The 13,479-nt window shown below is 40.6% G+C and overlaps 1 protein-coding gene across 2 annotated transcripts in view; it reads right to left on the bottom strand.

The window, feature by feature from the left end:
* The window catches only part of NAA50 (N-alpha-acetyltransferase 50, NatE catalytic subunit), a 32,181-nt gene that overhangs the window by 3,353 nt on the left and 15,349 nt on the right, over positions 1-13,479 (bottom strand). Inside the window, exons 2-4 of one of the 2 annotated variants that reach the window (XM_055568210.1) lie at positions 1,273-1,406; positions 733-852; positions 364-430 (exon numbers count right to left, since the gene is read on the bottom strand). In XM_055568210.1, coding sequence (XP_055424185.1) covers positions 364-430; positions 733-852; positions 1,273-1,406 — 321 coding nt within the window. Of the gene's footprint in view, positions 1-363; positions 431-732; positions 853-1,272; positions 1,410-13,479 lie in introns of both variants that reach the window. The other variant, XM_055568209.1, reaches the window with a different exon arrangement.

The raw sequence follows: 13,479 nt of genomic DNA on the forward strand, positions 1-13,479 counted from the left end.
ACCCTCTGATTTTGATTATTAAATTCTACTAATAAACAGGGTGTCACTGAAAGCCCTGAACAAAACTCAAAATGACATGATAAAAGTAATATTTCTGTTATTCATTTCTTACATTCTGAAGACTTAATCTGGGCTTCACATCTGTGACTTAGGAACTCCCACCCCAAAGTAATAAAGCAAGAATGTTTTATCAAAGGTTCCTTATCTATTATTAAAACAAAACAAACTTCATAACTATTGTTAATACTTCCATGGTATTTCCAAAAGACAGTAAGTGACCAGATTTAAATTTTTCTAGTAAAGATTTCTATTGCCAATTTATTAAATTCTTTAGATACGATCATTAAGGACGACTTTACTTACAGATAGATGTTGTCAAAAGTGCCATCTTTTTCACAGATGTTTAAGACATGATTTAACATTTTAGTTCCTATTAACGAGACAAACAACAAATAAGTAATCTCATAAAAATCAATCTTTAAATTAAACATCTTTTTGAGTCCTAAAGGAATTTGAGGTAAACATCAGGCAGTCTGATTTTCCAAAATTTTGTTCTCTCTACACTACCTACTATGTTTAAAACTTCTAGCAGAAAAGCAATCTTATACCCTTCCAGTAAGAAGGAAAACAGAAAAAGGAAAAGGGTTATTAGTAACAAATCTATACAGGGCTTGCAACTGAATTATGTTAATAAGCGTCTTTGAAGAAGAATACAAAAATTAGAATTGTTACCAATTCCTAGCCTTCGGTATGGCGCCAGACAGCCTAGTGTCATGATGTAAAGTCGCTTCTGATTCTGTGAATGATCCACCCTACAGCACACTGCGCCCACTGCGATATCATTGAAGTAGGCTGCCACAGAAAACAGAGACACAAGATTTAGCAGACACAGCAACATATTTTACTGACTCTTCCCTTCCCTTAGACAGCAGTTAAATTGCTGCTATCAGAATTAATTACATTTTTATCAGCTACTCTTAAGTATCAATAGCCTCAAAAATATCCTAAACCTCCTGAAGAATTTAAGACCCCTTTTGAGTAAAGCTAAATATTGGAAACACAGACACAGTCTAAATAAGAAAAAATATTTAGCATCTCCTTCTAAAATTCAAGTATTTATCTTGATTTGCCTCAGAACCTGGACTGCCCCCACTTCCTCACTTGTAAAACAATGAGATTAAATTAGTTATCTCTTTTCTTTGCTCTAATTAAAACCAAGGTGTCAAGAACATGAAGAAACAAATGAAAAGAAGAAGAAAAAGCACATCCTACCAAGTTTTGCTAGTTCGCCAACCTCCAACACATCCTTGTAGAACTTGTCATTGTAGCTGACTGGAAAGATGACCTGGTTTAATCTCTTCAGCTGTTTAATATTGTGTGGTGTCACATCTCCCAGCTCGATCCGGCTACTGGAACAAACCAAAATGTACTCAATAAAATATAATAAGCTTCGTTTGTTATGATGGACATTAAATTAAATTAAATTAAATTAAAAGGGTACCAAGTCTTTTTAACATGACTGACAAATTCGACCCTTTCATAGCAACCTCATATTCCTATGAACATCACCATTTATAAGTAGATTTTGCCTGTCATTGCATCCAGATTCCAACTCCTAACTTTCATTTCATTTTCATGTATACACAATTGTGTATACATTTAGAGACAAATGCAATACACAACAATTACTAAGAAGGCCGGAATAATAATCTACATAAACGCCAACATTTTCAGAGAAATTTAAAGATACTTATGACTGATCAAAAAAGATTTATGATACCTAATTGGCAAAGGGGTAGCAAGATTTTTATATTCTGCTGGCAGGTAGCAAGATTTTTATATTCTGCTGGCAGGGATGTTAGTATGTAAATAGATATTGTGTCTTCCACAATATCTCTGGAAGACAATCTAGCACTATGTATTGAGAAGCCTAAAAAGAACACCTTCATCAAAGCAACCCCACTGTAGGAATTTACTCTAAGAAAATAATCAAAACATGCAAAAATCATGGGTATTCTATTCACTTGACACAGGGACCACACATGGGGTGGTAATCAAATGCAGATTACAGGAACCACCCACTCCCACCACGAGCCTCACCCCCACCCAATCCCCACCAACTCCCACCACACACACACACACCTTCAGAAGCAGAATCTCTGGAAATGCAACACAGGAATCTACATTTTGAAAGCAAAACAAAACCAACCAACCAAAACAAACCCCAGCTTGAAAACTACTTATCAAAAACACAAAACACACAAAAAACCCTACTTATCAAAAACAGTAGCACTGCTAAGAAACTATACTTAACAACTGGTTCCATGGGAAAAAGACTAATAAAAATTTTGGGACTCACAGTAATAAAGTTGTTTTGCCTATAATGAAAGTGAAAGTCACACAATCTTGTCCAACTCTTTGAGACCCCCATGGACTATACAGTCCATGGAATTCTCCAGGCCAGAATACTGGAGTGGGTAGCCATTCCATTCTCCAGGGGATTTTCCCAACCCAGGGATCGAACCCAGGTCTCCCACATTGCAGGCAGATTCTTTACCAGCTGAGCCACAAGGGAAGCCCAATAATACTGGAGTGGGTAGCCTATCCCTTCTCCAGTGGATCTTCCTGAGTCAGGAACTGAATTGGGGTCTGGTCTCCTACAGTGCAGGCTAATTTTTTACCAACTGAACTATCAGAGAAGCCCAACCTGTCAACAAATGAAATTTTTAGGAGCTCAAGTCAATCTCAGCACCACAAGCTAAACATTGATCAACAGTGACAAGACAAACCTAAAACCTTAATAGTAGGTGGTAAAAAGATTTACAGAAAACAATGTCAAATCAAACATTGAATTCAAAAATAAACAAATGAATTCAAAAATGAACAAAACAATCCCAGACCAACCAAACTAGAAAATGATGGAGGTGCTACTGCTAGGTGCTAGTTCCAGATCACAGTGACATTAGTCAATAGCAGGAAAATGCCAACAGTGCACCTTTATTAATCATTTACATCATATGCACAGAGGTTTTGAAAACTCTGTTGGATGACTAAATAAAAAGGTTAATCATTGCACTTTTATAATGACTTAAAAAAAGAAAAAGAAAAAATCTGAGTGTCCACAATTAGAGGACTGGTTAATTAAATACAGCATGATACATTTATACTACTAGCACAGAAAAATACTGATATATTGTTTTCTGGGGGGGAATATATGTATGTATATTTTCCCAACTTTTGTTAACATATAAAAAAATGTTTGTGCTGAGAATTGTAGGTAATTTTGATAATAATATTCTCTGAAATATTATAAAAAAAAGAACCTGATTACAGATCATTATGCTCATTTGGAACATTAGTCTTTCTAACTCAATTATTTCATTGTTATGGTACCGATTTTTATTGTTCACTATGACTGACCACACTTGTATATCTGGCATGTGTTAAAATGTAAGCACACTGAATTTCTTAGCAACCACACAAAATTTTAAGATGCAGACTTCCAGTAAAAAACACAGTCTACTCTTTTTTAAAGAAGGATTCCTTTCATTTAGTTAATTAACACATCAACTTTTTATTTTGGTGAGAACATTTAAGCTCTACTGTTGCTTAAAGTTCTCCAAGCCAGGCTTCAGCAATATTGAACCATGAACTTCCTGATGTGCAAGCTGGTTTTAGAAAAGGCAGAGGAACCAGAGGTCAAATTGCCAACATCTGCTGGATCATGGAAAAAGCAAGAGACTTCCAGAAAAACATCTATTTCTGCTTTATTGACTATGCCAAAGCCTTTGACTGTGTGGATCACAAGAAACTGTGGAAAATTCTTCAAGGGATGGGAATACCAGACCACCTGATCTGCCTCTTGAGAAATCTGTATGCAGGTCAGGAAGCAACAGTTAGAACTAGACATGGAACAACAGACTGGTTCCAAATAGGAAAAGCAGTTCGTCAAGGCTGTATATTGTCACCCTGCTTATTTAACTTCTATGCAGAGTACATCATGAGAAACGCTGGACTGGAAGAAACACAAGCTGGAATCAAGATTGCTGGGAGAAATATCAATAACCTCAGATATGCAGATGACACCACCCTTAGGCAGAAAGTGAAGAGGAACTAGAAAGCCTCTTGATGAAAGTGAAAGTGGAGAGTGAAAAAGTTGGCTTAAAGCTCAACATTCAGAAAACGAAGATCATGGCATCCGGTCCCATCACGTCATGGGAAATAGATGGGGAAACAGTGGAACAGTGTCAGACTTTTATTTTTCTGGGCTCCAAAATCACTGCACATGGTGACTGCAGCCATGAAATTAAAAGACGCTTACTCCTTGGAAGGAAAGTTATGACCAACCTAGATAGCATATTCAAAAGCAGAGACATTACTTTGCCAACAAAGGTTCGTCTAGTCATGGCTATGGTTTTTCCTGTGGTCATGTATGGATGTGAGAGTTGGACTGGGAAGAAGGCTGAGCGCCGAAGAATTGATGCTTTTGAACTGTGGTGTTGGAGAAGACTCTTGAGAGTCCCTTGGACTGCAAGGAGATCCAACCAGTCCATTCTGAAGGAGATCAGCTCTGGGATTTCTTTGGAAGGAATGATGCTGAAGCTGAAACTCCAGTACTTTGGCCACCTCAAGTGAAGAGCTGACTCATTGGAAAAGACTCTGATGCTGGGAGGGATTGGGGGCAAGAGGAGAAGGGGACGACAGAGAATGAGATGGCTGGATGGCATCACCGACTCGATGGACGTGAGTCTGGGTGAACTCCGGGAGTTGGTGATGGACAGGGAGGCCTGGCGTGCTGCGATTCATGGGGTCACAAAGAGTCAGACACGACTGAGCGACTGATCTGATCTGATCTGATAGTGTTATCAACTATATTTTAGATTCTCTGAGGTTATTCACCTTATAGCTGAAAGTTTGTACCCATTCACCAACCTGGCAATCACTTTCCTACAGTTTGTATCAGCATGACACTTTTCTTTTTTAAAGAGTCCACGTACAAGTGATACTATCCAGTATTTGTCTTTATCTGGCTTATTTCACTTAGCCAAATATTACTCTTCGGTATTATACTACAAACTGAGTGCAGTAATTTATTTTAAATATAAGACAGGTTATATTGATTACATTTAGAACACACTAAAAACAACTCCAGGGAAATTTCCTGGTAGTCCAATGGTTAAGGCGCCACAGTTTCATTGCAGGAGGCACAGGTCTGATCTCTGGCTGGGGAACTAACATTCTGCATGCTGTGCAGAACAGCAAAAAAAAAAAAATCTCCATTGCTCTTAAAAGCCAGTCTCTGTATTTTAAGTGATTGCAAATTCACATTATGAACTCTAATAGTAGACAACAATGAAGGAACACTTCAGAATCCATGAAGTCAAGCTTCTAGATAACAACTTTAAAGAACTTGAGTTTTTAGAGTTTAAGAATAATTTCTAGGTAATTACCATGCAGATGGTGACTGCGGCCATGAATTTAAAAGACACTCCTTGGAAGAAAAACTATGATAAACTTAGACAGTGTATTAAAAAGTAGGGACATTATTTTACCAACAAAGGTCCATATAGTCAAAGCTATGGTTTTTCCAGTAGTCATATATGGATGTGAGACTTGGACTATAAAGAGAGCTGAGCACCGAAGAACTGATGCTTTTGAAACTGTGGGGTTGGAGAAGACTCTTGAGAGTCCCTTGGACAGCAAGATCAACCCAGTCTATCCTAAAGGAAATCAGTCCTGAAAATTCATTGGAAGGACTGATGCTGAAGCTCCAATACTTTGGCCACCTGCTGGGAAGAACTGACTCACTAGAAAAGACCCTGATGCTGGGAAAGACTGAAGACAAGAGAAGGGGACAACAGAGGATGAGATGGTTGGATGGCATCACTGACTTGATGGACAGGAGTTTGAGCAAGCTCCAGGAGATGGTGACAGACAGGGAAGCCTGGTGTGCTGCAGTCTGTGGGGTTGCAAAGGGCTGGACATGACTGAGAGACTGAACTGAATTGAACCCTGCTTCATGATTATAAATAAATTTTTTAAAAGATAATAACCAGGTACTGTGTGATTTCATACAGAAGAAAAAGGTGGCTGTGGTGCAGTGTGATAGACTGAAACTAATAAAAGGTAACTACTAAAAAAGTTTCCATCAGGGTGGGCAGTCATGACTGAACAGAGAACTTTCCTTAGTGGTCCAGTGGTGAAGAATCCACCTGCCAATGCAGGGGGCACAGGTTCAATCCCTGGTCCCAGAAGATTCCACATGCCCTGGGGCAACTAAGCCTGGTGCCACAACTCTGAGCCCATGTGCCATGAAGCCCATGCTCTCCAACAAGAGAAGCCACTGCACTGCAACTAGGTAAGTCCTGGTTCAGTGCAACTAGAAAAAGCCCCTATGCAGCAACAAAGACCCAGTGCAGTAAAGAAATAAACCTTTAAAAAAAGAATAATATAGAATACAATTTAACTTATATGCAGAGTACTACATGACAAACGCTGGGCTGGAGGAAGCACAAGCTAGAATCAAGAATGCCAGGAGAAATATCAATAACCTCAGATATGCAGATAACACCATACTTATGGCAGAAAGTGAAGAAGAACTAAAGAGCCTTTTGACAAAGTGAAAGATGCGAGTGAAAAAATTGGCTTAAAGCTGAACTTTCAGAAAACTAAGATCATGGCATCCGGTCCCATCACTTCATGGCAAATAGATGGGGAAACAGTGGAAAACAGTGGCTGACTTTATTTTTCTGGGCTCCAAAATCACTGCAGATTGTGACTGCAGCCATGAAATTAAAAGACACTTAACTCCTTGGAAGGAAAGTTATGACCAACCTAGACAGAGTATTAAAAAGCAACAAAGGTCCATCTAGTCAAAGCTTTGGTTTTTCCAGTGGTCATGTATGGATGTGAGAGTTGGACTATAAAGAAAGCTGAGCACCAAGGAATTAATGCTTTTGAACTGTGGTGTTGGAGAAGACTCTTCAGAGTCCCTTGGACTGCAAGGAGATTCAATCAGTCCATCCTAAGGGAGATCAGTCCTGGGTATTCATTGGAGGGACTGATGCTGAAGCTGAAACTCCAATATTTTGGCCACCTGATGCGAAGAGCTGACTCATTGGAAAAGACCCTGATGCTGGGAAAGATTGAGGGCAGGAGGAGAAGGGGACGACAGGATGAGATGGTTAGATGGCATCACTGAGTCAATGGACATGGATTTGGGTGGACTCTGGGAGTTGGTGATGCACAGGGAGGCCTGGCGTGCTGCGGTTCATGGAGTCGCAGAGTCAGACACGACTGAGCGACTGAACGGAATCATTAGGGAATACACACCTTAATCTTTCCCTGCCTAATTTAAATCCAGCACCACAGATATGAGTTAGGTGTATAGTCTTCCAATGTTCTTCTCTGCACATACACACTAACAAATGTTTAAGAAAAAAATTAATCAAGTTTGATTTTTTAAATTGAAGTATAGTTGATTTACCATGTTGTACCAATATCTGCTGTACAATAAAGTGACTCACGTATATACACTCTTTTTTAAATATTCTTTTCCATTATGTTTATCTAAGGAGATAGGATATAGTTACATGTGCTATACAATAGGACTCTGTTGTTTATAATCAATTCTTATCATTACCAGACAGTCAGCATATGGGAGAAACAGAATCTCAAAATGTCTATTAAATGTAATTTTGTCAGCAAAATTCACCTTCAAATACAATTTAACTCTGTTGAACATGATATTCTGATTGAAATGGAACACTTCTGTAATCCTGATCAACTAGTTCCAAATTATTCCAAGATGTAGATATTCTAAATATATCACAGAGGTATCAACTTATAAATTAAGTAAAGAATGTGTAGTATCAACAGCATAAACAGACAGAGCTATGTAGAAATGTCAAGTAATTAGAACACCATTTGGCTGTAAACAACCAAAAAGCTTTTAAAAGTCTGAAAAAATCTGATCCAAAAATTAGTAGCTTTAAAAATTTTTTGAAATCAAAGAAAAATAGAGCTTTTAAGAATTCTATCTGTGAATCTAAAATTTTCTACAGTTCTTAAGAATGTAGTAAGTTATCTATTAAAACATAAATCAGGCCCATTTCAGTAAATATTTCAGCATCTATGTGCTAACACCTGGAATGCAAAGGAGTTTACATCTAGTAGAAAATACAGTGTGATAGTAATAGCAAACACATCAGATCAGTTTTGTTCAAGTGCACCCGACTCTTTGCCACTCCATGGACAGCAGCATGCCAGGAATCCCTGTCCATCACCAACTCCCGGAGCTTGCTCAAACTCAGGTCCACTGAGTTGGTGATACCATCCAACCATCTTATCCTCTGTTGTCCCCTTCTCCCCCTGCCTTCAATCTTTCCCAGCATCAGGGTCTTTTCTAATGAGTCAATTTTTCCCATCAGGTGTATATGTATATAAAATATAAAATACTAGAATGGAAGTGATCTTGGGAAAGGTAATGGAGAATGACCATAAGTTTGTTTTGTGGGAGGGCAAGAACTGCAAAATATATCCATGTACAAGGGCAAACGAGAAGCCCCAGCAAGACAGAAGGAGGGGGAAATCGAATTTACAATCAAATCCCATACCCGCCAGAGACACTCGGAGGGCTTAAGCAAAACCTTGTGTATGCGCACCAGGAGACTCCACAGAGACTGAGAAAGACCTGCCTTTGAGGGTTTGATTGTCTTATGTGGAGGTACGGGTCAGCAGTGGCCTGCCGCAGGGGCAGGGGCTCTGGCTGCAGCAGACCTAGGTGTGGCATAAGCCCTCTTGAAGGAGGTCGTCATTCACCCCACTATAGAGCCGCTAGAACTTAACACCAGACTGGGGAAACACAGTCTTGGAGGGCACAAACAGAACCTTGTGTGCACCAGGACCCAGGAGAAAGGAGCAGTGATCCCACAAGAGACTGACCCAGAAGTGTCCGTCAGTGTCCGCTAGTCTCCAGCGGAGGCGTGGGTTGGTGGTGGCCTGCTGCAGGGTGAAGGGCACTGAGTGTGGCATTATCCACATTACCTCCATCATAGTTTGGCCTCAGGTCAAACAACAAGGAGGGAATACAGGCCCTCCCAACAACAGAAAATTGGACTGAAAATTTACTGGGAATGGCTCCGCCCATCAGAACAAGACCCAGTTACCCTCTCAGTCAGTCTCTCCCATCAGGAAGCTTCCACAAGCCTCTTATCTTTATCCATCAGACCGCAGACAGACTGAAAACCACAATCACAGAAAACCAACCAATCTGATCACATGGACCACAGCCTTGTCTAACTCAATTAAACTATGAGCCATGCCCTGTAGGGCCACCCAAGACAGACGTGTCATGGTGGAGAGTTCTGACAAAAAGTGGTCCACTGGAGAAGGGAATGGCAAAACCACTTCAGTTATCTTGCCCTGAGAACCCCATGAACAGTATGAAAAGGCAAAAAGATAGGACACTGAAAGATGAACTCCCCAGGTTGGTAGGTGCCCAATATGCTACTGGAGAAGAGTGGAGAAATAATTCCAGAAAGAATGAAGAGATGGAGCCAAAGCAAAAACACCACCCAGCTGTGGACGGTGATGGAAGTCAAATCCGATGCTGTAAAGAGCAAAACCAGAAATGTTAGGTCCATGAATCAAGGCAAACTGGAAGTGGTCAAACAGGAGATGGCAAGAGTGAACATAGACATTTTAGGAATCTGTGAACTAAAATGGACTGGAATGGGTGAATTTAACTCAGATGACCACTATATCTACTACTATGGACAAGAATCCCTTAGAAGAAATGGAGTAGCCATTACAGTCAACAAGAGAGTCTCAAAAGCAGTACTTATGCAATCTCAAAAATGACAGAAAAAAAAAAAACAAAACACACGACAGAATAATATCTGTTCATTTCCAAGGCAAACAATTCGACATCACAGTAATCCAAGTCTGTGACCCAACCAGTAATGCTGAAGAAGCTGAATGGTTCTGTGAAGACCTATAACACCTTCTAGAACTAACATCCAAAAAAGATGTCCTTTTCATTATAGAGGACTGGAATGCAAAAATAAGGGAGTCAAGAAATACCCTGAGTAACAGGCAAATTTGGCCTTGGAGTACAGAATGAAACAGGCAAAGGCTAACAGAGTTTTGCCAAGAGAACGCGCTGGTCATAGCAAACACCCTCTTCCAACAATACAAGAGAAGACTCTACACATGGGCATCACCAGATGATCAATACTGAAATCAGACTGATTATACTTTTTGCAGACAAAGATGGAGAAGCTCTATACAGTCAGCAAAAACAAGACTGGGAGCTGACTGTGGCTCAGAGCACGAACTCCTTATTGCCAAATTCAGACTTAAAAGTAGGGAAAAGTGCTAGACCATTCAGGTATGACCTAACTGAAATCTCTTACGATTGTACAGTGGAAGTGACAAATAGATTCAAGAGATTAGATCTGTTACACAGAGTGCCTGATGAACTATGGACAGAGCTTTGTGACACTGTACAGGAGGCAGGGATAAAGACCATCCCCAAGAAAAAATGCAAAAAGGCAAAATGGATGTCTGAGGAGGCCTTACAAATAGCTATGAAAAGAAGAGAAGCAAAAGGCAAAGGAGAAAAGGAAAGATATACCCATTTGAATGCAGAGTTCCAAAGAAGAGCAAGGAGAGATAAGAAAGCCTCCCTCAGTGATCAATGCAAAAAAATAGAGGAAAACAACAGAATAGGAAACAACAGAATGGGAAACTAGAGATCTCTTCAAGAAAATGAGAAACACCAAGGGAACATTTCATGCAAAGATGGGAACAATAAAGGACATAAATGGTATGGACCTAAAAGAAGCAAAGATATTAAGAAGAGGTGGCAAGAATACACAGAGGAACTATACAGAAAAGATCTTCATGACCTAGAGAACCACAATGGTGTGATCACTCACCTAGAGCCAGACATCCTGGAATGCAAAGTCAAGTGGGACTTAGAAAGCATCACTATGAGCAAAGCAGTGGAGGTGATGGAATTCCAGTTGAGCTATCTCAAATCCTGAAAGATGATGCTGTGAAAGTGCTGCACTCAGTACATCAGCAAATTTGGGAAACTCAGCAGTGGCCATGGAGAACACAACGGCACCCCACTCCAGTACTCTTGCCTGGAAAATCCCATGGACGGAGGAGCCTGGTAGGCTGCAGTCCATGGAGTCGCTAAGAGTCGGACACAACTGAGCAACTTCACTTTCACTTTCATGCATTGGAGAAGGAAATGGCAACCCACTCCAGTATTCTTGCCTGGAGAATCCCAGGGACAGAGGAGCCTAGCGGGCTGCCGTCCATGGGGTCGCACAGAGTCGGACACGACTGAAGCGACTTAGCAGCAGCAGCAGTGCTTAAGTGACGGAGAAGGCAATGGCACTCCACTCCAGTACTCTTGCTTGGGAAATCCCATGGATGGAGGAGCCTGGAAGGCTGCAGTCCATGGGGTCGCTGAGGGTTGGACACGACTTCACTTTCACTTTCAGCAGTGGCCACAGGACTGAAAAAGGTCAATTTTCATTCCAGTCCCAAAGAAAGGCAATGCCAAAGAATGTTTAAACTACCACACAATTGCACTCATCTCACACACTAGCAGAGTAATGCTCAAAATTCTCCAAGCCAGGCTTCAACAGTACATGAACTATGAACTTCCAGATGTTCAAGCTGGATTTAGAATAGGCAGAGGAACCAGAGATTAAATTGCCAACATCCACTGGATCACAGAAAAAGCAGGTGAGTTCCAGAGAAACATCTACTTCTGCTTTGTTGACTATGCCAAAGCCTTTGACTGTGTGGATCACAAAAACTGTGGAAAATTCTGAGAGACACGGGAATACTAGACGTCCTGACCTGCTTCCTGAGAAATCTGTATGCAGGTCAAGAAGCAATAGTTAGAACGGGACATGGAACAGACTGGTTCCAAATCAGGAAAGGAGTACGTCAAGGCTGTATATTGTCACCCTGCTTATTTAACTTATGCAGAGTACATCATGAGAAACACTGGGCTGGATGAAGCACAAGCTGGAATCAAGATTGCCGGGAGAAATACCAATAACCTCAGATATGCAGATGATACCACCCTTACGGCAGAAGCATAGAAGAACTAAACAGCCTCTTGATGAAAGTGAAAGAGGAGAGCGGAAAAGTTGGCTTAAAACTCAACATTCAAAAAACTAAGATCATGGCATCCAGGCCCATCACTTCATGGCAAATAGATGGGGAAACAATGCAAACAGTGAGAGACTTTATTTTTCTGGGCTCCAAAATCACTGCAGATGGTGACTACAGCCATATTAAAAGACGCTTACTCCTTGGAAGGAAAGTTATGACCAACCTAGATGGCATATTAAAAAGCAGAGATCTTACTTTGCCAACAAAGGTCTGTCTAGTCAAGGCTATGGTTTTTCCAGTAGTCATGTACGGATGTGAGAGTTGGACTATAAGGAAAGCTGGGCATCAAAGAATTGATGCTTTTGAACTGTGGTTGTGAAGATACTCTTCAAAGTCCCTTAGACATCAAGAAGATCTAACCAATCCATCCTAAAGGAAATCAGTCCTGAATATTCATTGCAAGGACTGATGCTGAAGCTCCAATACTTTGGCCACCTGATGCAAAGAACTGACTCATTTGAAAAGACCCTGGTGCTGGGAAAGGTTGAAGGCGGAGGAGAAAGGGATGACAGAGGATGAGATGGCTGGATGGCATCACCAACTTGATGGACATAACTTTAAGCAAGCTACGTGAGTTGGTGATGGACAGGGAAGCCTGGCGTGCTGCAGTCCCCGGGGTCACAAAAGAATCAGACACGACTGAGTGACCAAACTGAAGGAGACAGTAGAACATCAACAAAGAGAAATCATGTATTCCCCAAACCCCCCCCCCAGTTTGCTATAGTAAAACAAAGTATGCTTTTATGTAATAAACATGGAAGCTGGGGTTGAAGAGGAAGCAGAACCAATTTTATAAGGGCCTTGCACATCGAGTCCGTATTCCTCGTGTTCTCTACCTACCTTTTCTTGGTGACTTCAATCCATATATAGTCCTATGAATTTAATGCTGCCAACCCAATTTCTGTCTCTTCCTAGAAGTCACTCCTATACGCAAAAGCATCTCTAGCAGACACTTCAAATTAAACATATCCAAAAATAAATATCTGATCTTACCCAGGAAATCTGCTTCACCTGCAATTTGCCCTATCTCAGTTGGTGGCCTTTCCATCCTTGGCTGAAAGTTATTTTGTCACCCCCGTTTAAGTCAGTTTAAATGATACATCAATAAGTCTTACCCTGACACAGCCTTCTCCACCCTTACAATATCTTTGATAGGTTTTCTTATCTTGACTGGCATCAAAGAAAGTTTGGAAGCGTTTCACTTCTTCTTGCTCTATTTTCAAGTTATGTTATTAAGAGCACAAACGTCTGGGACTGTTATGAGTTGGTGAATCAATA

The sequence above is a fragment of the Bubalus kerabau genome, chromosome 2 (assembly GCF_029407905.1).
Source record: "Bubalus kerabau isolate K-KA32 ecotype Philippines breed swamp buffalo chromosome 2, PCC_UOA_SB_1v2, whole genome shotgun sequence".
Classification (NCBI taxonomy): Eukaryota; Metazoa; Chordata; class Mammalia; order Artiodactyla; family Bovidae; genus Bubalus; species Bubalus kerabau.